Source organism: Cupressus sempervirens, chromosome 3, assembly GCF_028749045.1.
Source record: "Cupressus sempervirens isolate cs-2001-9-10 chromosome 3, ASM2874904v1, whole genome shotgun sequence".
NCBI lineage: Eukaryota > Viridiplantae > Streptophyta > Pinopsida > Cupressales > Cupressaceae > Cupressus > Cupressus sempervirens.
Window position 1 is genome coordinate 359224416 of NC_143120.1, and position 26874 is coordinate 359251289.

The 26874-nt window shown below is 34.0% G+C and overlaps 1 protein-coding gene and 1 non-coding gene across 2 annotated transcripts in view; one reads left to right on the forward strand and one right to left on the reverse strand.

Annotated features, from left to right (window-relative positions):
* Positions 1-2311: 2311 nt before the first annotated feature.
* On the forward strand, positions 2312-2507 carry LOC149566480 (U2 spliceosomal RNA). The gene has a single exon (XR_016363145.1). It is a non-coding gene; the product is annotated as a U2 spliceosomal RNA (small nuclear RNA).
* An 18058-nt stretch (positions 2508-20565) lies between these two features.
* Positions 20566-26874, reverse strand: part of LOC149566481 (beta-ureidopropionase-like) — a 40142-nt gene continuing 33833 nt past the window's right edge. Inside the window, exons 2-6 of the mRNA XM_089819803.1 lie at positions 22563-22670; positions 22239-22427; positions 21933-22160; positions 21522-21746; positions 20566-21196 (exon numbers count right to left, since the gene is read on the reverse strand). Coding sequence (XP_089675929.1) covers positions 20831-21196; positions 21522-21746; positions 21933-22160; positions 22239-22427; positions 22563-22670 — 1116 coding nt within the window. The 3' untranslated portion in view covers positions 20566-20830. The remainder of the gene's footprint in view (positions 21197-21521; positions 21747-21932; positions 22161-22238; positions 22428-22562; positions 22671-26874) is intronic.

Here is a 26874-nt window from a genome sequence, read left to right on the forward strand (position 1 = left end):
TTATTTCATTTATGTATATTATATAAATCGACACATGAAATTAAAATATATATCTTGTAGGTAAGAGGTCAATGCAAGTTGAGACTATTCATGATCACACACATCTACTTGCCTAATGTGGCTAATATTAAGGAAATGTGTGATAGATTCTACTTACATTACATACATCACATTCTCATTTGTGTAGATGTACCTCATGATTCATAATGAGTAATCTTATGAAGGGCATAAATCATAGTGATACAAATTTTAAATTTCTATTTATATAGAATTACATGATAGACATGAATTAATTGGTTAACCTTCTTACCTAACTCTATTTATGAGCAACATATTATGCTCTGGCTTTCCTTCCTTTGGTTTATGTTTATATATTAGTATCATTTGCATATGCATATCTCTATACAAATATAAAATATTTATTTGTTTAAATTTTTTTAATTTGATTTGATGTAATAAGAAATTAAAGATGGAGTTGTTTTCCTATGGTTGAATTTGGGCTTTTGTCCACTTTTGTTTAAGTGGAGAAGGAGCTATAAACATTCAAGCAAACCAACCCATCAATGGGCATAATAAAGTGGATATATTAATCTATGCATGCACAAGAAGTTATGGTTGAAAGGTAAAAAATTATAGGGTTTACAATCTCAACTAAGGGTATCCTCCATATAACAAAAGGCTACACTTGGCATAAATTCAGACATTGAAAAGAGTAATATGAAATAGTTGGAAGGAAACTGCGACCCATTCTCCAACTCTAGTTCATTATGGTAGAAATTTCTTATATCCTTATCCAATGTTGATAATATTCCACTTCTAAGAGGCATGTCCCTTATTTCCACTAACACTCTACACTTTGTTAAAATGCAACAATTGAGTTCATCACCCTAAAGTGATCACATTTATAGGCAACCCCACTTTAAAAAAAAAGAAAGCAACACTCAATTTTGTTAACAGGGAATGAGAGGAAGCATAAATAAGTCGACATTGAGGATGGAAAGACAAGTATTTATTGTAAGCCCAAGCTCAAGTACAAAAGTTTGATTTTAAGTTGTATTCCAATGTCATGGGGAATACACACCACACGTATTATCTAAAGCAAGTAATGACTATATGGTATATCGAAAATTCTATTGTCACTTTGAAAATGAAAACGAGAGGGTTTAGAACAAATGTAATTTACCCTCTTATTTTGGTCCAATTTGAGAACATAATCCTTTATGAAATGACCATACACTAGTGGTCCATTTTAGCAAAAACCTGGTAAATAACCCAAATCCCAGCGTATTCCATCTACACACATTCCAAGTGACATTTTGAAATTCTTAGTTTTTCCAACCATTTATTGAATCAAATCCATAGTTTGCAAGTTACCTAACTTATTTGAACCATATAAATTATCATAATGATTCATGAACTAAATTTGGTCTTGATCTACCACAAACTAGTTGCTTTTTGTTGATGTAAGCAAAATCTTGTTAGCTTGCACATGTGTCATGGTCTTATATGCAAGGAAAAAATACTCTTGTTCATTTTCAAACAATAGATGAGATTCTACACACTCTCACTTGATTTCACATTATCATTTAAAGATAATTATAAAGCATCAATACAATCTAACCAACTTACATCACATCCTAGACATTCACTATAATTTTATCTCCTTTTTATGTTCCTTGTAATCAAACTCATTAACACCACCCCTTTTAAAGGTAAGCAAATATAAAAGTGCATAGATTCTGAATGATAACATTTATCCAACTGATTTAAGGGAACAAAATATAAGTTTATAATCAAGATTTAGATTCCCAAATTATATATATAATCAGATTTATTTTTACATACACAAATTCAATCCTAACCAAAATATAAAGATGATGGAGTTCAAATTTCATTATACTTCAAACACATAAAAAAAATGTTAAATGTCAAATAATATTTCAATGAAAATAATAATAATAAGTATATATCAATTCCATTCAAATCGCCAACATGTTCCTTCAAGAGAGTCTTATTATTATAGAAAACTAAACCTTTTCGAAATATACAAATATATCGATCTTATTCTTGGGAGGAATGGAAGACATATTGAACCATTCTCAAAAATTTACGAAACAGAAATCTTTAGATGCTCCTTGTGGCAGACGAGAAATTTCAGAGGCCACTTGAAGGTGGTGGGTCGCTCAAAAGACAATTAATATCCAACTATGAATCCTCGACCGAGATATACATTGTCCCACACGCAGCCGGGGAAGCATATGAGGAGAAGGAAAAGCGAGTACAAATGAGGGAGGGAGAATCATTTCCAAGCATACCTTTCTCGGCCTTTTGGCTAAGATCAAGTGTAGTATCTGTTCTTATCAGTTTAATATCTGATACGTGGCTCAATGAGCCACACGATATTAAATTAATTTCTTGAGGGGGAAGACTCACAATGGTAGCTTGCTGCCAGGGCCTTCGAGCGTCGCTTCTGTATTGCACTACAGCAGTAGCCTGGCGCACCCCACAAACCCCTAATTCAAACCCTAAATGGAATGGAGGAAAATCTCTCATGTTTGACTTATGTCTGATATTTTAATGTCTCTGCAATTGCTGGTTCCGTCTTCTCCTAAATGTAGATCCGAGTGGAATGGTGTTCTCAACCAAATGTGATGAGTAATGTTGCCGTCTTCAGCGTCAGTATTCTTGCGCTCATCACCCGTTGAATATTTTTTTGATTGGCCGCTTTTTTTACCTGCTTTCTGTGTGCATCCCTTGAAGTTGCTGGCTTTTCTCAAAGTGCACAGGAGTAGAGCGGAGATTAAGGAGACTGAAGGATTTCCAAAGCAATTTCATTGAAGTTATTTGATTAGCAAACTCCGTATATCGGCACTCAATTGGTGACTGAGATGCTTGCAACATGATCATTCCTATTAGGTTCTCTTTCAGTAAATTCATTCTTCTCACCTCTTAATTGCATTCTTTCCGTTCTGTTTCATTATTCAATTGATTTATTTTATGCCGATGATGAAACTCCAGGGTTGCCCAAGGGCTGTGAATCGCTCACATTGGAGAGTTATCCACCAAATGATGAGGTGGAGAGGGGGATAAAGATTCTTATTTGGAAAGACATTGAAGAATGTAACCTTCCAAGAGTGGACATTGGAAATAACACTTGCCAAATGATGAGGGAGAGGGGATGAAACCGTAGTATGACCATAGGCACAAAATCATTAATGCAGGATGAAGACAACTCAAAATCATTAATGTAGGGTGTAAGACAACTGGAGGGAAGACGACCAGCTAAGATGAGAACAAAACAAAACAATGATGAAGATTACAATGAGAGAAAGGAGGATGCAATAGAGAAAATTTCAGGTGGTTTGGGGAAGACACAGTTTTCAAAGAGGGGAGGAAGTGACCGTGTCTTTTCTGAACCGCACAGGACTCGAGTGTCTGGAAGATTTGCAAAGCAATTCTATTGAAGTTATTAAATTAGTAAACTCCATGCATTGGCACTCAATTGGTGAATGAGATGCTTGCAACATGACCTTTCCTATTTCTGTTCTACTTTGATTAAATTCATTCTTCATTGATTTATTTTATACCTGATATTGCCGATGATGAAATTCCAGGGTTGCCTAGGGCACTTAATCGTTCATGGTATTGAACAATACAACCTTGCATTTATTTTTTCAAATAAAAATATAAGAACAAAATTCAATTGTTATTATAATTTTTCAGTCAAATTGATTGATTCTTGTTTTGATATTTTTATTAGAATTTACACTTAAAGCACTCTTTTGCATCAAAGTGATGGTCACTTGGGTGTTCCGCACTAGTATCTTTATCATGTAGTTCCCTCTAATTGATGATCTAAGTGGACTCTAATGAATGGTTCCTAAGGTACTTTGCTGAAAGTTTTTGCAAATGAGGTAGCAAGCAAAAAGTGAGTTCAACCTTGAGGAAATTTCATGTAAATGCACTTGTATCATTTTGGATGGGTGATCTCTTAGGAAAGACTAATTCTTCACTTGTATGAGTACCACTTAGATGTAATGAGTGCCAAGTATTCAATTCATTGATGGGCTCTTGTGAACCACTACTCATGAAATAGGGGTCAATGCATTTAAATTGAAAACTACCTAGATGAATCTTATTACAAATATCACAATTTGACTTGTTATCGATAAAATCTTCTACTTATCAAGATAGAAGTTTTTCTCATTCTTTTATAAAACTAAGAATTAATTTGCAATAAAAATTTGAAGACGAGGTTGTGTTGGTAAGATTCTCCATAGAAGTACCAATGATTATGGATACCGACCCTATACTTGTTCCAAAGAGCTTTAATACCACAATCATTTAGGATGGTGATGCTCCTGAATTTTACCTTTACTAGGTCATATGTCATGTTGAAAATCTATGAAGTATTTCCTTGTACCATTGAACAGCTTCAAGAAGTCTAAATGAGACAACTTGTGCTAGTAAGGAGCTGTTGGGGCAACTCTTGTGTCAGTGAAGAGTTGACAATAATATGTTTGACTCAATGCAAAGTTGATAAGATGCAATAGGAGTCAATAAGTTGGTCAATATCTTCCATCTCTTTATTGTGATTTATTGTAGTTCTTTGAAACATGTTGTTTCAAGGTCTTGCTATTTTTCTTTTTTTTATGATGGCTCTCATCTTCTCAATTGTTAAGTCAATGGCATCATATCCCTTACCCAAGCAATACCTCTCCATGTCAGTATAATGGATCATGCTCAATATACGCTTACTGAAAATAGTAAACATGATCCCACCAACTGTCATGGTACCATTCTTCTAATGTTTGTTTCCTTTGTAATGCTATATTGCCTCCATATGCTCCAACTAGAGTTGATTACCATACTAGATAGGGACTCAAAAGACTCTACAAGCATTCTCAACACAAGAATATTGGAGTCAAAATGAGTCTCAACAACCCCTAACCCCTTTCAAATTTAGTATAATAATAGATTATAATTAAATTAAACAATTATTAAAATAAAACACATATATAATTTGACTTACTTCAACAACTCCAATCTTGAGAATCATCTAAATATGCAAGTAACATTTGAATCTCCTCACATCAACATACACTTGGTTGATCCATTTGACTTTGTTGCCAATTTTTGCAGCATGGAGTCAATGCACAACACAAGGTCTTTAAAAAATGTGTATATAGCACTAACCAATAATTTAGCAGCCCCACAATGTTTGACATTGTTGGTCACAACTTGAATAACATTTTGAGGGCCAACATCCTCAGTGGCTTTGAAAAAAATGTTAGCCATAAATAGATCACCATTCACTTACTCTTCGCAATCCACTACTTTCAAAAAGATTATCCCCATAGGGAACACTACAATAACATCAATTAATGAGTGATCTTGCATCTTTCCATCCATTAAATATGATGGACTACAAGGAATCCTCTACATGTTTCAACTCTTTGTCTATATGAAAGTATACATATTCTAATAACTTAGGCACTTGAAATCATTTGGAGCATCATTAGTTGATCTCACCCTTTTTGGCAAATAATGGTGAGTGAACAACATTAAATGCCAATCCTTTAGCACATACACATCTAACTATGCCTTGCTTTATAATCTATCCACTCTCATTGTAAATGCCATTTCCAATGGTCACTTTACGATCTTATGCATCATAGATTCTTCTTGACAACAAACAAGAATGGATTTCCTTGTGCAGATTAAGAACAAAAGGTGTTGAAGAAACCTCCAATTATTTCTTAGTCTTTAACAAAGAACCTATACCTACTTTCCATGCTGCTATATTTGTTTTTGCTTTATCTTCAATATATGCCAATACTTGTTCCTCTACAAGAAGAGCTTCACCTTTTGACTTGCTTGAACAAAATTTGATGCCTTGATGAGGGATAAAAGGCAAATATGTTTCCTTTCAACTATGTGCATTGCTATATTGTGCTTTGCAACGCCAACAAATCCAAGTGAAACCTCCACTTGGAAGTAGTTTAAATCATAGATGAAATACTCATTGAGTTGTGAAAAACTTGCAACTTTTTTACAATCATGAGTATTTATGCCATTAACTCACCACAAACACTTGGCCAAATTTTTGTGATGACAATTTTTTGTGAAAATCTTATAGAGTTCTTGGCAAAAGCTCACAACATAAGAATATAATGCCTAAGATGCAAAAATAAGCTCATTCAAATTTCATTTTGACCAATTCCTTTGCTCCTTCAATGGAAAAAGACGTCCCCAAACTTTGTCGATGTCATTTGCAATAGTTTTGCACTAAGAAGTGAAGTTTGTACTTTATCTAGTTGATTACAATTGGAGCTTGTTTGAAGCCACCCACATGAAGAAGATGAATAAGTTAGCTTAGAAATGCCTCAACAACCTGTCTTTGTTCAATATAATTTTGGTTGCACACATGGAAGGTAGAGGAAAGATTTGGTGGTCCAATAGATTTAGATGATATAGGTCCTTAGAGTAAATAGATAATGTAGGAGCAAACTCAACTATAAAGATAGCATTTATGATTTGGAGAGCATGCTATAAAGGGGTGGTGGGTGGATTCATATTCAAATTCACATTGGATAACACTAAGGAGGATGAGAAGGTTGAGGATTCATTATCAAAGCCAATAGCATTTGCATTGAGGATGGAGCTTGAATCACATCCTCTCACGTTGAGTGAGAAGGCGCATACTTAGCAAAGTCATAGGACTAGATCCTCTAGTCCTACCTCTCCACTACTTTTTACTAGATTTGGGAAGATGAAGATGTAAAATGTTTGTGTTTTATTTATTTTTAATTTAAAAATAATAATATTCTAATTTATTTTTGCTTCAAATTATCAAACTACCATCAAGATTCCATGTGAGGATCTTTTGTTTACCAAAGTTTTTAATCAATTAAATATATCTAAACTTATCTTGTTTCTTTTATGTACTTGTTTATTGACTCATTGGAGGCATCTCATTGGATTTTGCTAAAAAATGCATTTCTAATTGAATTGAAGCAAATTTTCAAGTTTTCACAAAGATTTCTCCCAATCTTGGCAAGTTGTTCAACTATGGTTGTGACATTTCCATATATTCCTAAAGGAGAGAACATGTTTCTATTTAAAGTAGGGTTTTCTCCTAGAGTTTGAAGCACATTCCATTTTAATATCTATTACAAGTGATTATATAAACATGGATAGGTGGGTGCGTGTCTCTGATAAGCATTACACGGTTACAAAATCTTCATATGATCGGGAGCAAGCTAATACGGGGTCTCTTGCTTCTGATGGTGTTGGGGACACTACTCCTGATGCTTTGGTTCAACCTTTTTTGGAGGAGGCTCTTGCTTCCCAGACTGTTGGGCTTGATGTCCCGAGTGCTGAACCTTTTTTGGTTGTTGTTTCTGGACCTGCTATTGTCTCTAGACCTGCTGCTCAGAATGTTTTGAATCTGGGCCCGCCCATTTTGGCCTCTCCTAGGGAGAGTGTTTTGTTGGATGATTCTTCTTCTCATGTCTGTCATGTGGTTTCCTCTATTTCTTCTAGGGATTGGCAGAATGATCCGGCTAAGCTTGAGGATGGATGGACAGCAATGAAAGGAAAAAAATTCAAGTTCCCCATCCCTCCCCTAGATAAGAATTTGCGGTCTCACAAGGGAGGTTCTAAATCTTAAGTTCCCTTGTTGTGGTGGGAGTTAGTCGGTTGCTCCCTATCTTTGTTTGGTGACTCACACTGTTGTATTTGGGCTTTATATTGTTATATCTTTAGATTTGTTGTACAAGGTTTCAAAACCTATTTTTACTTAATCAAAACTACATGGATAGATAGAAAGCCACAAACCAAAATGACAAAAAAAACAACTAAAAAGTTCATTTTAATTTGTCATAATTTGGAACGAAAAAATACAACTAAAAACCTACCCCTTTTGTTGAAATTTTCCTCTATAATGCCATGAGAACAAATCAATACTTGCAACCACATAAGAATGTTGTCTATAAAACATCCAAAATGTCCCATTTATTATAATTATTAATTAACTAAAAATAAAAAATTGATTAATTAGAAAATAAAATATAATGAATAACTTTCTTTTTAATTAATTAATAATTACGTTTTGATTTTTCAAATGATACATGCTTTAATCTTTTGTTATTTTCATAGTTACATCACCTTAGGGATGGAGGAGGAAGGGGGTGTATATATTATATATCACACATGTGGTACTTAAATAATTAAAATCTAGTTATGAATATATGTATAACAATATAAGACATAAAGATGTAAAATACTAATTTACTAAAATTTAAATACTTGAACATTTCATTGAACATTGAAGAATAAATATTAAAATCTGAGATACTTGAATAAGCAAATGGAAAAGTTCTAACTTCTATTATATAAATATTAAATAATAATAGTCATAGATATCAAAAGTCTTAAGTATCTTCTCATAAAGATGATTGCATTGAACACCATGATATGATATTCAATTTGCTCAATGGTCAAATTAGAGTTGGTGGAGTCAAAATTCTCTTTGACTAAAAAAATACTTAATAAAATAAAAACAAAAAAGTCAAATTCTCCTTTTGGGTTTTCTGGCAGAAGTATCTATGGGATTTTTTTTATAGTTGGGATCATTCACAATTTAGGTATCTCAAGTATCTAACTTTTAGCATATTTTAGAAATGGAAATTTGGGTATTTTATTTGAAGAAACATAGCTAGGCAGGACAACAAACCTTGTGATAATTCACGGTTGAAGAGCAGATTTAAAGAGGTTTCAAATTGTTTAAGATTTTAGCACCCTATTCTAAATTTATTTTAGGGAGTCTCATAGCCTGCTTCGGCCTCAAACATTTTAAAATCTTTCATTCATTCATTTGGGTTTGGCAGGAGTGAAGCTATAGGTTGTGGCTATATTGCCTAGACCCACAACAAACTGAGCCCGGGACAAACCAGACCGGGACCCAGGGGTCTAAGGCAATGACCGGTAGTAGAGATTTCCGCAAACGAGACAGCTAGCTGAACAATATCTCCCTCTAACTACAGGCATTGACTTGTTAAGATTATAGCTTTAGTTGGTTTGATTTAATCTTAAGATGCAATGTTGTTATATATATATATATATATATATATATATATATATATATATATATATATATATATATATATATATATATATATATATATATATATTATATTGTGATTTATATTATTAATATATATTAACTATTGATGATCAATCATAAAGACATGTCTCCTACTCTTATATTTATAAGAGTTTGGGATCTACATTTGAAAAACATCAATCACAATAGTCATATTATTACATTTGCAGAAAAGATCAGAGTAGGCTGCAAATGTAATAAAACAAAAGACACAACAACAATATATAGACTAGAAGAAAGTGACATTCAAAATAAACATACCCGGCACAGCTTGATGAATCATGGGAAGATAATAGAGTCATATCATCAGACCTTACAAAACTAATAATATTCTGCAGATATCAAAGGAGAAAGGAGAGAGCCACCAAGGATGACATGGGGAATGACATCCACGTGGATCATCCTATACGCTATATAGTAACAAACATTGATTGTCACATTTACTCAGCTTATCATCCGTGTAGCAGACCTAATTTTTCCCCATCTTTAAACACACCAAGTATCAAATCCAAGATGCCAGGGGCTTGTCAAATACATGAAAGGCCAAGAACACACGAAAGGCAGAGAAAGCGTGAAAGAACGATACTGCAACTTCTAGGGCTTGGATGATTGCATGAACGATACTGCAAATTAGACATGATTCATACTATACTTGACAACAGAGATGCAGAATCTTGTAGTTCTGCAGCGAGTCAACAGTTGGCTCTCTTGGTTGAATAAGACGTAGAGAAGAGTGCGAAATGATATTAAGAGAACGAAGAAGACAAGAATCTGTTCAAACATCAAGGAAGAGTTCTCTCACCAAGGACAGTTTAATTAGACCTTTTTGAAAACGTGTATCAAAGGAGACGATGCCAATCAGGACTTGCAACTAATGTCCGTGCATAGGCGAGTAGCAAATGATGACTGGTTAATTGATTTGCAATGGGTCACATCATCTAAGACAGTCAGGTACAGCTAGATTCTGACTCCATCAGTGTTAAAAGCACCAAGATGGGGCCGAGGGCCAATTTGAAGCAATTTTTTTTGTGGAGTTGTCTTGAGATACTAGTGAATTGTAGGACTCATATTATGTTGCAGTCTTTGGTATGTAAGGCCACAACAGCATGCACTTCTACTTGAGCACGTGTTCATAAGCAAATCCTTTAGCAATCAAATCTGGTGTTTGATAGCTACAGGAAGCCGGACATCTAAAATCTGATATTAAATTTGTCAGTAATTGTATAATTACAGCAGGTTATGTCATATCATGAGGGCTGATGGAATTCTGAGAGCTGCTAACCAACTGTTCCAGGCATGAAAGAAGGATGAACCTTAAGTCATTGTTGAAGTATGCCGATAATCTGCATCGTAGTTTTCTCCAGATAGACAGAACAATTTCTTATTGAATGAAAATCTGAAGGCTCTGTAACAAAAAAGCATTTAACTCCATTCCAAAACAGTCACATATTTGTGTCAAAAGATGGCAGGAGTTTGGAGATATTTAAAGGGGGTGACATAATTGTTCATTTGACCTGCTCATCTGTTGAATAATTTAATGTTCTGGCAGGCGACATTGCAAATGATAAAAAGGGAATACAACCGAGGAGAGGGGCAACACGAATTCACAGTGAAGACTGGGATAGACTTGACATGGTCAAAGAATAGACTCTCTGAGTTTCTCATGGGGCACTAATATTAGCTTTATATGAGAATCGTTCTTGACACAGATGATGTAGACATAAACTAGGAGACTAGCTCTCCTATAAATGATGACTCTAGCAAATATTAATGATATCCTGGAAATATCAGTGTATACGTAGAAGAATTGACTAAGGCTAGCCATAAGGTGACATGAGGATAAGGACTGCTAAACAAGATATCTATGAAGAATACTCTCAATGCTTCTATTTTATAACTGAGAAGAATGATAACTTTGGGATATTGATGAAGTCTCTTAGAGCTAACTCATCTTAACATAAGATACATTGCTCAGAATAAACAAGTGATTTATTAGCCAATATTATATTATGAAGATGGTCACAAATTTGAATCAATAACTGCATTAATCTAAAGGATTGATTAAACATCATCTATTAAAAGATAGATGCATATGGGCAACGAAAAGGAATGAACTTCTATAAAAGGATGTGATTCTTTGAGAAGTAGTAATAGATTTGCCCATCAGAAACATTTCATATCAAAAACAAAAAATATAAGTGCATTCTTCCTCTCTCCATTCTGGCGTCATTGCAAATTATTTATTTTCTGTTTATCCATCCATAAGGGATCTGCTCTGTTTAGAGAAAACTGCTTTTTTCATTTGGTGCAAATGGATATTAGCAAATCAGAGATGATATCTCAGGATTGCAGAAACCAAGGATGAAATGACAATAGACACAATTGCTTTTGGAATACCGGAGGATGTATTGCTTGTGAGATCAATTCACTTTGGTGGGAGCGACAACTTCTTATTTGTGGGCATAGATTAAGGATTTACGGTGCATCTCTTGAATGCTCATTAGACACATGCTTTATCATTATGCTCTTTTTTACCTTGTTTCCCAAGGATGATTCTTTGCAAAGAAGAACAGAAAGAAGCTTGCCAAAATTGAATATGATGCAAAATTGTTTGAAAATATACAAGTGAGAACTTCACATTGTGGGGGGAAAATAATAGTCAATGTTCCATTCCCACTTTTAGAGGGTAGATGTTCCATTCTCAAATAATCTAAAAAGAAAATTCAGAATCTTCATATGCGGAGAAGTATTCTTATTTTTGACATTATCTCTCTATTATTTGTAATTTCTATACATACTATAAAGGTTTTTTGCCTTGATTTTTTCCTTAATGTTTGAGGATGTTCTTACAAGAAAAAAAAGTCGGTAGTTTACATATGCTACTAGATATTGTGCAGACTCAACCTAATGATAGTAGATCTAAAGACACTGATGATCAAGATGGATAAAATGAGGCTCTTGAAGCAAACATCTTGGATGATTGAGATTATGAGGTTCTTCTACATTAAGAGGAAGTATGACACTTCTTTGAAGGCAATGCAGGAGCTTAGAAACTTGATACTTAGAGGGAGTCTAGAAATACATGTGTCACTGCATGATTTTGATGGGCCTACTCTTGAGTGCATCATGAGGAAATATTGACTTATCACTAGAAAATCAAAAGATTGATATCAGATTCAGAATGAGTTCGACAAGCATCCCTGGGTGAAGAGAGCTTCTGAAGAAGTAACAAGAGGACCTAACTTCCCAGGATTGATGTTCAGAGGGAGAATTTTGAGGTGCAATTCTTTGTAAATGATGTCTTCTCTATGAGGAGAAGTTTCTAAGTGAAATACTTTGTAATGTACTCTCCTCTACGAGAGAAAAGTCTGAGGTAAAAACGCTTGTTCCACCCTCTAGTAGCAGCTATGGTGGGTCCCCCCTCTGACTTGGTTCATGGTGGATATCATGTGAGTTACTACACGATATTGTTGTGATTATGTCATGAAAGGTGACAATCTTATCAATAGCTGGCCCTATTATAATGACAGACTACATTAAGTTGTTGTCACGGAGTGCCGAAAGTTATGATAACGAATAGAAGGTAACTATTGTAAGGTGACAATCTTATCAATAGTTGACCTATCTCCTAACACCAAATGTTTTGGAGTAAGTATTATCTTGGTTCTTCGGGCCGGATTTCGCCAGACACCTTGATAACCAACTTATCATGGTTCTTCGGGTCAGATTTTGCCAGACACCATGAAAATTGTTATGGTTCTTCAAGCCAGATCTTGCCAAACACTATAACTTAAATCTATCATAGACCATGCTTACGGTGGTGTTCAAATCTTGTAATCAAATTGCTTTACTTCTCTCTTTGTTAAAAAGGGAGTGTTGAGAAATTTTAGCCTCATAGTGAATTGAAGCAAATCCATATGTAATATACATTAATATATGTGTGAGTTGATAGATTTTTGTTGATATCTGTAAATATCACAATGAGTTGATATATCTCCATATGCTTGAGAGCATATTGTGTTCCATAACAAATCCTTCCTAGCTAAGAGAAAGTGTTAAGATTATAGCTTCAGTCGGTTTGATTTAATCTTAAGATGCAATGTTGATATATATATATATATATATATATATATATATATGTTGGATTGTGATTTATATTGTTAATATATATTAACTAATAATGATCAATCATAAAGACATGTCTCTTCATGTGACATGTCTCCTATTCTTATATTTATAATAGTTTGGGATCTGCATTTGAAAAACATCAATCACAATGGTCATATTTTTACATTTGCAGAAAAGATCCATATTACTTAACATGACTGGTACAGCTGCCTTGTTTAAGGAGAAATCTCCTGACTTTATTCTAACAGCTGACAGACCTACTTTATTCTAACAGCTGACAGACCTCATTGCTTTATTTTAACAAAAAAGATTTGGCATTTTTAATTCTCTGGAGACAGAGTACTCACTATCTGCTGCAAGTTTAAAAAGGACATTGCATCCAATCTTGTACTCTCATCAAATAGATGCAAGTGCCAAGCTACCCAATCTGGTTAAAGCAATGTGTTTGTCACACCCACACCATCCAGCATACTTATATGGGAGACACAATCTTCCTCAAAATGTTATCATATTAGATTCATCTTCCACAGCCAAGCTCTGTAGTTTCTTGAAGATACTATTTGACATGGCACATCATGCCATCTAGTTCAGGTGATCTCAAAGATGCGTGCATACTGGAGTTTTACTCATGAAACAAGTTGGAAAATCTAGCTGTTTGCAGCATTTATAAATTATCCAGAGATAAATTTTATTGTCACACATTGGTCACTAATTGAGATTTAAGAGTAGCACTTTGAAGAACTATAAAAGAAATGGTGATTTATTGCACAGAATCCTGGGTTAAAGTTGGTAACGGCATCTATGGACTCACATTTAGAAGCCACAACCAGGTTATTAAAAATACTATATAACAGAAACATTCCCTATCCTGAGTATCTCAATGCTCAAAAGATGAAGCCAAAAATGCCACTGAAAATGGACAAGGTATCTAAGTGCCATATTAAATCATTCACATTATTAGTTTGGCTTTAACATTCCATGGTGAATGCTGAATCCGTTGTTCCTTTTATGAGACAAAGTATCCATCAATATCTTTCTAATTCTGAAATCATTTATAAAAATTGAAAATAGTTAACATGTGTATTGCATGTATATCTATACTATTCTGATTACTTCCTTTTAACAAGAATCTGATTATAAGTTCTTTCACAATAACAATGTCACAGTAATAAATCAGAACATATAACAATTCTAATTTACAAGAATGTAGAGATGATTATCCAGAACGTACGGCAGAGGTATTTATAATAATTCAATACTGATATGCACTGGAAAACTGAAGTAATATTACAGGTTCGCTGTGTCTGATAATCAGCCGTGAATGTCGTATAAATAAGAGGGAAGGGTTGACTATGAGTCACGAGTCTCACGACTGATAGGCGTGACTCATAATTAAGTCACGTGTATCGGGAATGACTCAATAGTCACCATCGAGGATAATACAATCATTTGCCGGGAGTTAATATAATATTAACAAGTTTGATATGAACAGTCGATAACATTAGATTATCACTTACTCTAATTCATATATATTATATTATGTCTGCATATATATATATATATATATATATATATATATATATATATATATATATATATATATATATATATATATATATATATATATATATATATATATATATATATATATATATATATATATATATATATAGCTAAAATATATGAATTGAAACAATAAACATAAATATCAACACAAAGTACTATTAAATATATCATCAATATTTATGTTCAACTAATCTATACATTAACACTCCCTCTTAGATTAGTAGGACAAACAAATTTAAATATATTTATGTTTAACACAGAAGAAGTCTTTGTTCGGAAGACTTCTTTATACAATGTCACATAAGTGTTGGTTTATCAATGATAAGATTTTTACCAACTTATATTTGACATTATGTGACATGATTATTGGCCTATCAAAATATCAATCAAATGATATTCACCAAATACTCTTGAGTAATGGCCTATCAAAACATCAATTGAATGGTTTTCACCAAGTACTCAATGAAGTATTGGCCTATTAGAATATCAGGGCAAGATATTCACCAAGTACCAAAAAATATATCTATACAAGCAACTTGTAGATAATCAATTTAATGATATCTAATGCCTAGTTGTTGATTTATAAGATGAAGCCTTTTTCATGAAACAAAACAAATCATGCTACAAGTTACTATAATGTCATCACTTTACAATAACTTCTCCCAATACATATGAAATCATTTTGAAGTCGTCACTTCTTAATGATCAACACAGATTTTATATATTCATATAACATATATATTGTACAATAATCAATTCTTCTGAGACATTTCCTCAGATTTTACAATCATACCAAGTTCTTCACAGAAGTTTTCCACCTTTGTTTTAGTAAGCGGTTTGGTAAGAGTGTCTGCAATTTGATTCTCTATACTAATATATTTCAACTCAATTACATCCTTCTCAACCTTATCTCAAACATAGTGGTATGGTATCTCGATGTGTTTTGATCTGTTATGAAACACTGGATTAAGAGATAGTTTAATGCAACTTTGGTTATCACAATAGATAGTAGTAGATGGAAGAGGCTTTCCAAATAATCCAAATAGTAGCTTTCTCAACCATACAGCTTCTCTTGCTCCCATGGATGTAGCTATGTACTCGGCTTCTTTAGAACTCTGAGCTACCAAAGACTGCTTCCGACTAAACTAAGATATCATCGTTGATCCCAAAGTAAAACAACATCCTAAAGTACTCTTGTGATTTTCAGAATTTCCTACCCAATCAAAATCTGTATATCCGCTTAGATTAAGTTCAGTCTTAGTGTATTTTAGACCATATTCAATTGTACCACTAAGGTATCTAAGAATGTGTTTTGCTGCTACTAAATGAGTTTGTTTAGGTTCACACATGAACTGGCTAAGAACATTTACAACATAACAGATGTCTCGCCTTGTATTTACCAAATACATTAGAGAACCAATCATTTGTTGATATAGAGTAGGATTAACATTTTCAGAATCTTTTGTTGCTTCTTTTAGTTTCTTGAGATTTGTTTCCATAGGAGTCTTCATTGCCTTTCAGTCCAACATGCCAAATCTTTTGAGTATGTTCAGAGTATACTTTCCTTGATTTAAGAAGATTCCATTTGAATGTTGCCATACTTTCAATCCCAAGAAATAGTGTAGTATTCCTAAGTCCTTCAGTTCAAATTCCGACGTAAGATCTTGTTTACATTTGTCGATAAGATGATCTTCTCCTGTAACCAAAAGATCATCAACATATAAAACCATAATCAACATATCCCCCTATATTACCTTGTAATAAGGATTAGGATCAGCAATGTCTTTAGAGAAACCAAGTCTAGTTAAGTGATGATGATCTATCCGTTCATACCAAGCTCAAGGAGCTTGCTTCAACCCATATAAAGCCTTTTTTAGTTTACATACATGGGCTTGTTTATCTTTTACTTCAAAACCTTCAGGTTGTTCAAGATAAACTTCCTCTTCTATAACACCATTCAAAAATGCAATATTTACATCCATTTGATGAATTTTTCATCCCTTGGATGCATCAATGGCTATAACAATTCTGACAGAGGTATATCTGGCCACTGGAGCAAAAGTTTCATCATAGTCTATTCCTTCCTTTTGAGAAAATCCTCTTGCCACAAATCTCGCTTTCTACTTGTCGATACTTCCATCTGCAACATGTTTAATTTTAAATAACCATTTTGAGGAGACAACCGATTTATTTTTGGGTCTAGGAATGATCTCCCAAACATCATTTTTAAGTATGAAATTGTATTTTTCTGTCATGGCATCTTTCCAGTTTTGATGTTTCATTGCTTCTTTTACATTGGATGGTTCAGATTTGGAAATTTCACTCAATAATGCAATATAACTAGAATATGTGTTAGGAGGTTTTCTTTCCCTAATGAAATCTGAGGGAATGGAACTATTTTCTTCAATTAGTTTTCTAGCCCATAGCGGTCTTTTCTTTTCCTTAGAAGTGTGAGTAACATCTATAGGTTCAATAGAGTTATTTTCCTCCATTAAAAACTCCCTCTCATTGTCAGAGTTTTGTTCTTATAGTGTCTCTTCTGAATTTGATTCAATTTCATCCTTAGATCTTTTGAAAGTTGAACCTTCATCAAATATTAGATCTCAACTTAGTTCAATATTTTTTTGTCTAGGGTCATAGATACGATAAGCTTTAGAAGTTTCACTGTATCCTACAAAGATTAACTTCTTTCCTAATGGATATAGTTTTGTTCTCTTCTCCTTAGGAATGTGTACATAAACTGGGCAACCAAAAATTCTTAGGAATTTAAGATCAGGTTTCTTCCCGAAAAATGCTTCTTCAAGGGTCTTGAATTCAAGATGGCAATGTGGACATCTATTTTGACTGAAAGCAAGAGTGTTGGAAGCTTCTCCCCAAAGAAAAGTTTCAAGATTTTGATCGTGAAGCATTGCTTTAGCAGCTTCAACTATGGCTCTATTTTTTCTCTCAGCTATTCCATTTTGTTGAGGATTATAGGGAACAAAACACTCCCTCTTGATCCCGACAGTTTTTCAATAATTTATAAAGATCTCTAAAATGTATTCTTTACCATTATCAGTTCTTAAAAAATTTATTTTCTTTCCAGATAGATTTTCTACAATGGCTTTAAATTCTTTAAATCTTGTCAAGATTTCTTCAGATTCTTTACTCTTTAAAAAATAGATCCAAGTTTTCCTTGAGAAATCATCCACAAATATGATGTAGTATAGAAAATCCCCAAGTGAAAGACATGACATTGGCCCGCATAAATCTAAGTGAATAAGTTCTAGAACTTCTTTGGATTTACTTTGACTATTAAGAAATGTGGTTTTAATATTCTTCCCCAATATACACCCTATACAGGTTCCTTCATGATAAGGATAAAGTTTAGGTAGACCAATTACCATTTTTCCTAGAGAGGGTAGTCCTCGAAAATGAAGATGACCTAATCTCCTGTGCCAAATTTCATTTTCTTTGATAGAATCATGAAGGAGAGCTGAATGTGTGAGAGAGTTTAGTTGATAAAGGCAAGCGTGTCTAGAGCCAATTTTGTAAGCATTTTTTATGTTAGAATTCTTAGGCCAGGCTAAGACTTTTCCCTCCATAAATGTGACTTTGAATCCTTTATCTTCAAGTGCAGAGATGGAAACCAAGTTTCTTTTTATACCAGGTACATATAGTACCTTAGTAAGTTCGATTGATTTTCCTGATTTCAAATGTATAGTACATGTCCCTATTCCCTTTATTGGATAGCTAGTATCATCCCCAATTGTTACTTCATCAACAGTCTTCCTTAATTGAATCTAACTATTCGGTTTGTGACGAGAGGCTCAACTATCAATCACCCAAGTACTTGATCTGGTTGAAGCTGGAGAGGGCTGAACAAAATGCATTATGTTTAAAATTTCCATTTCCATTTTGGATAGTTGCAAATGATGCTGCTTGTTTAATTGTGTCAGGATATTTAGATGTTGGATGTCCAATTTTATCACATCTAAAACATTGCATTTTGGAGAAATCAGGTTGCTTTCTCTTTCCTTTGAATTTTTGTTTTCTCTTCTTCTTATTTACTTGTGTAGAGAGAACTTGTATATCTTCTTTTGAGGAGACATTTTGGCCTCGAGCTACTTGCATACACTCTTCTTGTATGCAATTAGCTTTAAGTCTTTCAAATTTAGGAAGTTTAGAATAAGAACATACCCCTTGTTTGAAGGTATCCCATGATGATGGAAGGCCTTTTAGAGCCATTATTGTTAACTCTTTCCATCATATACGTGTCCTATTGAAGAGAGTTGATTTCAAAGTTCAGTTATTCTCATAAAGTATGAGGAAATTTTCTCTCCCTTATTCATTTTAATATTTGACATTTTGTCCCCTAATATGATAGTCCGAACAACATTATTTATCTCAAACATATTTCCAAGAGCATTGTACATCTCATATGTAGTGTCTAGTTCTCTGATTGCAGGAAGTAGATGAGTTTTTACACCATCCACAATGAGCTTCATGGCTTTATTGTTGTCATTCTCCCATTTTTCTAGTTCATCACTTTGTCTGGTTGGTGGGTCAAAATTTTCAATGAACATATTTAGACCATGTTCTTTCAGTATGAGTTTTAGTCGTAGTTTCCAGCCTGCAAAATCTGAATCACCTTCTAATCTGTCTTCACGCCTCATGCCGTTCACCATTTTAGAATAATATTTGAATAAAGTCTGATTTTGGATCGCTTCCTTGAACCTGCTCTGATACCATGTTGATGTATACAGACTGTATATCTATACTATTCTAATTACATCCGTTTAACAAGAATCTGATTATAAGTTCTTTCACAAAAACAATGTAACAGTAATAAATCAGAACATATAACAATTCTAATTTACAAGAATGCAGAGATGATTATCCAGAACGTACGGCAGAGGTATTTATAATGATTCAATACTAATATTGTTAGATTGTGGTGACTGATCAAGAAAGTACTGTACATACTCCATAATTAGTGGGGTTGAAAAAAAAATTAGGGCCCTATTTTATCGGGATTCCTAGATTTGGCATTCGTAGATTCGGGCCGACATGTTATAACCCTAAAGCGGTTTAATACTTGTATAAAAAGGGCTTAGAGTTAGGGATTGTAATATAGTGTGATGCGAAATTGCTTCTTGCGGCGATATTGAGCTGTAAGGGATTACGGATTGTAATCAGGTTGTAATTGTTGGATTGTAATAAGATCGGACTTGCTGTTTGGTGGACGTAGCCCAGGGATTGGGTGAACCACGTTAAATCTTGGTGCCTTGTGTTCATTTCTGTGTGCTCTATTATTTTCTGTTATTGGTTATATTTGCATGTAGTTTTTATTTCTGTCCATGGTATTATCCTAACAGATATGCATTGGAAGTCTGAAGTAATATTATGTGTTCGCTGTGTCTGATAATCAGCTGTGAATGTCATATAAATAAGAGGGAAAGGGTTGACTACGAGTCACGACCAATAGGCATGACTCATAATTAAGTCATGTCTATCGGGGGTGACTCAATAGTCACCATCGAGGATAATACAATCATTCGCCGGGAGTTATATAATATTAACAAGTTTGATATGAACAGTCGGTAACATTAGATTATCACTTACTCTAATTCATATATATTATATTATGTCTGCATCTACACACACACACACACATACATATGCATATACATATATCTAAAATATATGAATTGAAACAATAAACATAAATATCAACACAAAGTAATATTAAATATATCATCAATATTTATGTTCAACTAATCTATACATTAACACCATCTCATGAAAGAAGGCGCAGTGAATGACATGACCTGGTTTTCTTTGAAAAGATCTTTGCTAGTTTTTTGATACAAACTTACAGCTTGCATTGTTCAGTACGATTTAGAACTATTCTCTATATGGCTATCTTCAATACAATTTTGAAAAACAATCGTTTTTTACCCAACAGAAGCTAAATTTTATTCCAAGCCACTAATGAGATCTCTCCTGTAATGAGTGGTCTGTAACAACTTGTGGTCTAAATTCAGGCTTAAGGTAATTTGTGAGTAGCTCTGCATACATTTCATAACGGGCTGTCATTTGAAATCCCCATTTATCCTTCACTTGTCTGCAGAGGTTAAGGTCCATGTCTGCAATAATCAATCCATCTTCATAGCGGGAAAGACATGGAGTAGAGGAAGAATCTGGTGCTGAAAAGTAACTTGAACCGTAGAAATGACCAAAGTCTGCATGCTGAGGCTTTCCATCCCCTGATGTAAATGGATTTGGAAACACCTCCGTTCCCACACGATTTATAGCTCCAACAAAGTAACTGTTTGCAATGGCTGCATTGCGGGCCTGCAAACATATCCCACTAAATAAATCAGAATGCTAATTCAAATTGTTAACTGTAGTAGTTTATTCTTTTAATCTTTAATAAGGACTTGATCATGGGATCCTTATAGTCACTTTGGGGGACGAGGTTCCCACCATTCTAATTCAACTAAAATATAAGACTGTATTATCAACAATAAAAATGGACGCTACCAGTGCACCCATGATTCATTATTTTTATAAAAATATTCCAGGGCCAGTTGGCAACAATCTGCTACCACTAATCTAACCTATGGATGAAGTTTCATATAAATCTAGATTATGTCATGTATAACAGGATAGAACACACCTCTATAGGCCACATAGGTTCACTAAGTTCCCCAACAGTAGCGGAGGGATTGAATACAATCTCTGCTCCGTTCAGCCCAAATGCCAGCCAGTTTAGGGGGTGATGCCTTCCATAACATATATTAACTCCAATCTTCCCAAAAGAAGTTTCAAACACAGGATGTCCAGTATTTCCTTCCATATAGTATGTGCTCTCATTAAAGTCACCAACTCGTGGAATGTGATTCTGCCGAGGGAGGATACAAACAGTACTTTTAATCCTCCTATCAAAGGTAAATCAGACAAAAATAATTCCACTCGTGCTTGTAGAGAATCAACAATTTAAAAGCTTTGGATACAGTGTGCTATATTTTACTTGCTCCTAACAAAATGAAAATATGCTGTGAAATATGGTTCATTGTGTCCTTTGTACCTTACGGTGTTTGCCAATAATGTTCCCATTATTCCCTATTACCACTGCAGTGTTCCAGATAGTTTCACCATGATGTACATCCCTCTCTAAAATAGGACTAATAACCACCATGTTATAGATCTTTGCTAGTTCCTTCAAAAGTTGAGTTGATTCTCCATCGATGCTTTCTGCGAACTCACACCATCTCTTTTCTCGTGTACAAAAAGCAAATGGCATGGTCCAGGCTTCCTGAAATAAAATTGCAGAATTTCAGTGTTACACTCATCTCGCATAAGAGGTAATAGAAATACATGTTTCTTATCTTGCCTGGAGACAAACAATGTTCACTCCAGCAGCACCAGCAGTCTCAATTATCTTTTTGATCTTCTGCATGATGGCTATTTTCTGCTCTGAAAATGAAGCAGTTGTGGGAAGAACTGTGGAATTCTGAATAAGGGCAACACGGACAATCCGTGGTGGTCGCATCATCTCCGATTCAGCATTGAAACGATATGCCTTTCATGCAAATAGGTGACCCAAAGTAAAGTTAGGTTTCATTACAGAATAGCAAAAGGGTAGAGTGGGGAGAATTTTAAGGCTGGAATTCAGATAGCATCACAAAGCAAAAACATATTTTCCTGATGTAATTACCTGCACATCAACTGATAATTCTTTAGCCATAGAAAGGACAGTGTTTGGCAAAGGCATAGATGAAACTGCTTTTCCACAATTCACCCCAAAAAGCAATCGGCTGACTTCCTGCACTTCAATAAATAATTCAATGTTTATGAAAAAAAAAAAAAAAATACACAAAATCTACAAGCGAGAAAGTTATACATTGACTCATAATTCCATTGGAATCAGCAAGATACCTCACATTACCATGCTTAATTTTTTTTCTAGCAATACTCATGTCACTAAATGATAGTGATTCTATTAATAAAAACAAATTGACAATAAATTTGAGTTCTCAAAGATGAAATAGAGCCCAATTATTAAAAAATGATATCAAATGTTGGTAAAATGCAATGCAACCTATACAATATCTTAAAATCCTATATTGCAAGGTCCCTAAAGAACCCCCCATACTTGAATGGTTTTGGTTTGGGACCGGTTTTCCATTGGGTTCATCCAAGGTCCCACCTGGCACCTCAAGTTTCTTGAAGGATTTTCACCTATGCTATTGAATTCATCAAGAACCTTCCAAAACCCTCCCTAACTTGCATGGGTTTGGTCTAGTGCCAAATATCATGGATTCACTAAATTCCTGACTTCCTGACTAGTCATCCTAGGTTTCTTGTGAGTCCTTTATAAAAATGGATCCATAAGGAAACCAAAATGCTTTGAGTAGCCTAAGTAAACCTAGGATAATTTGCTGCACTTCGGTGCTAAAATCAAAAGTGAAAAGTGAAAAAATCTTCCATGAGCAAAATCTTGCCCTAAAGCGCGGGTATACAACTTGCTTTCTTTTGTTTCACGAACACAAAAAGACCAATAATATAGTTTTTGACTCCAAGCTGCCATTGTTGGGTTTTAAAAGTTGCTTCATCTTTCTTTAAAGAGGATGGCTATAAACTTACACTAGTAGGGAAGAAATAGTTGCATAAAAAAGGTTTAACTATCAAAGGTGAATGAATCTTTATTTTTTCAACTTAGAAAAATTTTATGTGTTTGTTTTAAACCTTAGATGTCAGTTCAGGCTCAATTCCAAGTTTGGGTACAAAGGACCGGTTGACCAGTACAACAAAAATTTGAAAACGGGTTTAGGTTCATTTGGATTCATTAGTACAAAAATATGTAAATTATATATATATATATATATATGAAGCCTAGAAACATGAGTTAAGATTAGAATGCCACATAGTATCATAAAAACATAAAAACACCATAAACTTGTAATCACAACATCATGAATCCATGATCAGACCATCATAGCATCATATTGACATATACGCAAGTTCAACATCAAAGATTCAAAACATTAAAATATCAAGTGATAAATCTGTCATGTCCCCATACTTATAAGATTTAATCAAAATCAATTAATAATAGAGTAAATAATATATAATACATTACTAGTAAAATATAATCAATATGTTCATATCATATATAATCATAATGAAATCAATACAAATAACATGATATGATAAAATGATATAAATAAGAATTTATAGTATATGAATGAATAAATAATAAATAAAGTTATAATAAGAAGTTATAATATAATCATATTGATATTTATATTCGATAACTAAATGTATAATCATTAAATGAACATTAAATTTCAAATATATAAAATCAAAAACTATTACTAAAGATGCAAATAAAATTCAATAATTAAAGGGCAGCTTAGAGGCACGTATTTTGGGAGAGACGTGACACTTCCAAAGCAGATATATATAAGGAAGAATATCCAAATGCAAGAGGGATATGAAGGGACGAAGACAGATCTGAAATATAAATATTGAAGGAAAAGAGAAGGAAGAGGATGTAATCAAAGAGGAACATTTCTTTTTTTAATTTTGATGGAGAAAGGAAAACGATCAATGAGCAAGGAAGGACGAAAAAATTGGAAGGACACCAAATACGATAACCAAAGCAGATGCAGCAAATCACTATCAAGGCATAGGAAGGCAGACATCCAAACGCACACCCTCCCTACCGGGATTTATATCTACAACACTTTTCGGCACATACTCAGCACAAGGGAATGCAGAATAATTAACAGGTCACATGCGATAAAGTAAATACCAAGGCAGTATAGAGCAAAGGCGTACAGACCACCAGAGCACGAACAATACCATCCTTATATATGGAAGTAAGATTAATAAGTTAGGAAAAGGGAGTATATTGTAGATTGCACAAATTCAAGGAAGATAAAAATTCAGGATTAACGTATCAATGGAAATAAAATATTGAATGGAGAATAGATTAGATAACCATATCAAAGTGATAAACTTATGATCGTCTAAGTTACCAGTTATGATTAGTAAAGGTACCAATATCGACCATTTGATATCAGTTATCAATTCCATACCAAGGATCAATATTCTACAGTCACTGATTGTTGAATATCACTCAAAGAAATATCCAGCATTGGTTTATGAGAGCTGTCTTATAACAAATAGTTATAAACATTAGAGATGAGAGATTATATTATAATCAAATCAATATTATAATTTGGGGGCCAAGGCTTAAAGGATATAATAATAAGAGACAATATCATCGCTGGAAGAGCATACTGAATTTACCAGTTACATCAGTTTGGTTGCAGGTGTGTAATTTGGACTTGAGATAGAAATTATATCACTGCAGAATGGAATTGTGGATCACCAGACATGGGAGTTAGAAGATTATACTGAAGATGAAAATTCTATGATTAATATTTTTGGCTATTCATGGCATCCATTCCAATAATAAGTTCACAATATTACATAAGCTCTCGGATCCCTGGATCTAAATTCTAAGTGCATAGATATAATCCTTAGTAGTGGGGATAGATTAAATTGCAGAGATCATTTGAGGATCATTACATCAGTACATATTATTACAACCGGTTGCTTCAAAGAACTAAGGTATATCTTGGTATATAATATCTAATGCCCGCTTAACATTTATATCTAATAAAAAGATTGTGCACAAGCTATATTAAAAGGGGTTTGTTGTAGTCAAATCATAAGAAATTCGACAAATCTAGGCAGTCCCAATCAGGGACATTACAAAATCATAACCTCAAGTTACAATATCATTGTTTCAAGTTCAACTAATGGACTAAAAATTAATTAATGTTCATCATCATCATCATCATCATCATCATCTTCTACATTGGCATCAGTTGAATTACAAACATAGCTAAGGCCAATGAGATCAGCTGCACCAATAACATCATTGGTGTCAAAATCTTCAAATTCACCGATTGCAAGTTGAGAAGTGGAAGCCAACACAAGCCTATAGAATCCACTTTCTAGGGCTGTGGATGTTTTTATATGAAGCCTAATCAGACTTGGAGGTTAGTTTTTCCCCACTTTTATCAACATATTTCCCCTCTAGTTTTTTCCATGGGGGTTTGGGGGCACTACTCACAAGATGGGGTTAAGAGGCAATGACACATCGCCCTGCAAAGCCAAAAAAGACTTTTGTTATTGTAAAAAGGCATTAGGAATTGTTTTTCTTTTCATTGAAATAATCAACCCTAATAGTCAATGTCGAAAAATGATTAAATTTGCAAAAAAAACTTTGCCACTGACTTTGACTGTTTGCGGGTCCAAGTTTGTAGGTGGTTCCATGTTTTCCCTAGTCCACCTAGGTTCGAACTGGGTGTTGTCTGGTTTAAATCCTATCTCTACCCACAAGTGGACTAGACCAAAACAATGGACTAGCTCATGCCTGTGGCTGGTCCAAGGGCCCTTACGGGTGAGCTGGACATCTTAGTTTAGACTTTTTATTCATATGATATTCTTCACCATTGCCCCATAGAAAATGGGGTCCCCTCTTTTCACTTCAGCTATAGGAGTAGTCAGTCTTTAGGGTCTTAGATAGCAATAATTTCAATTCTTTAGGCCTTAGTAAGAGTTTGATGAAGTCAAAGAAGTGAAGGAAAGTTTGAGATCAATCTAGTCTTAAGAGTTAAAGTGAGAAAGTCGTGAGGTCTTGAGGAAAGGGTTGTCAATCAAAGTATGAGAGGATAAAAAAGGATCATTACTGACTTTAGTATGAGCATGACAAGAGAGTACATTAAAATGCAACTTTGGGGATTTGGCTGTGGTAAATATGCAATGGCTAAGGGAAGATTTGGTTAAGTATGAACAAGGAGTTTAGGAGGATGGCAGAATTCCTTAGATCTCAGGAATTCCACCCCTATGAAATCCTTTGTTTCTAAAGTTCCCCTCTCAGCACCAAGGATTTTTTGTTGTAACCAAGCCACCAATATTGTGGTAAAGTCAGTTGTCAAAGGGTCAAAATA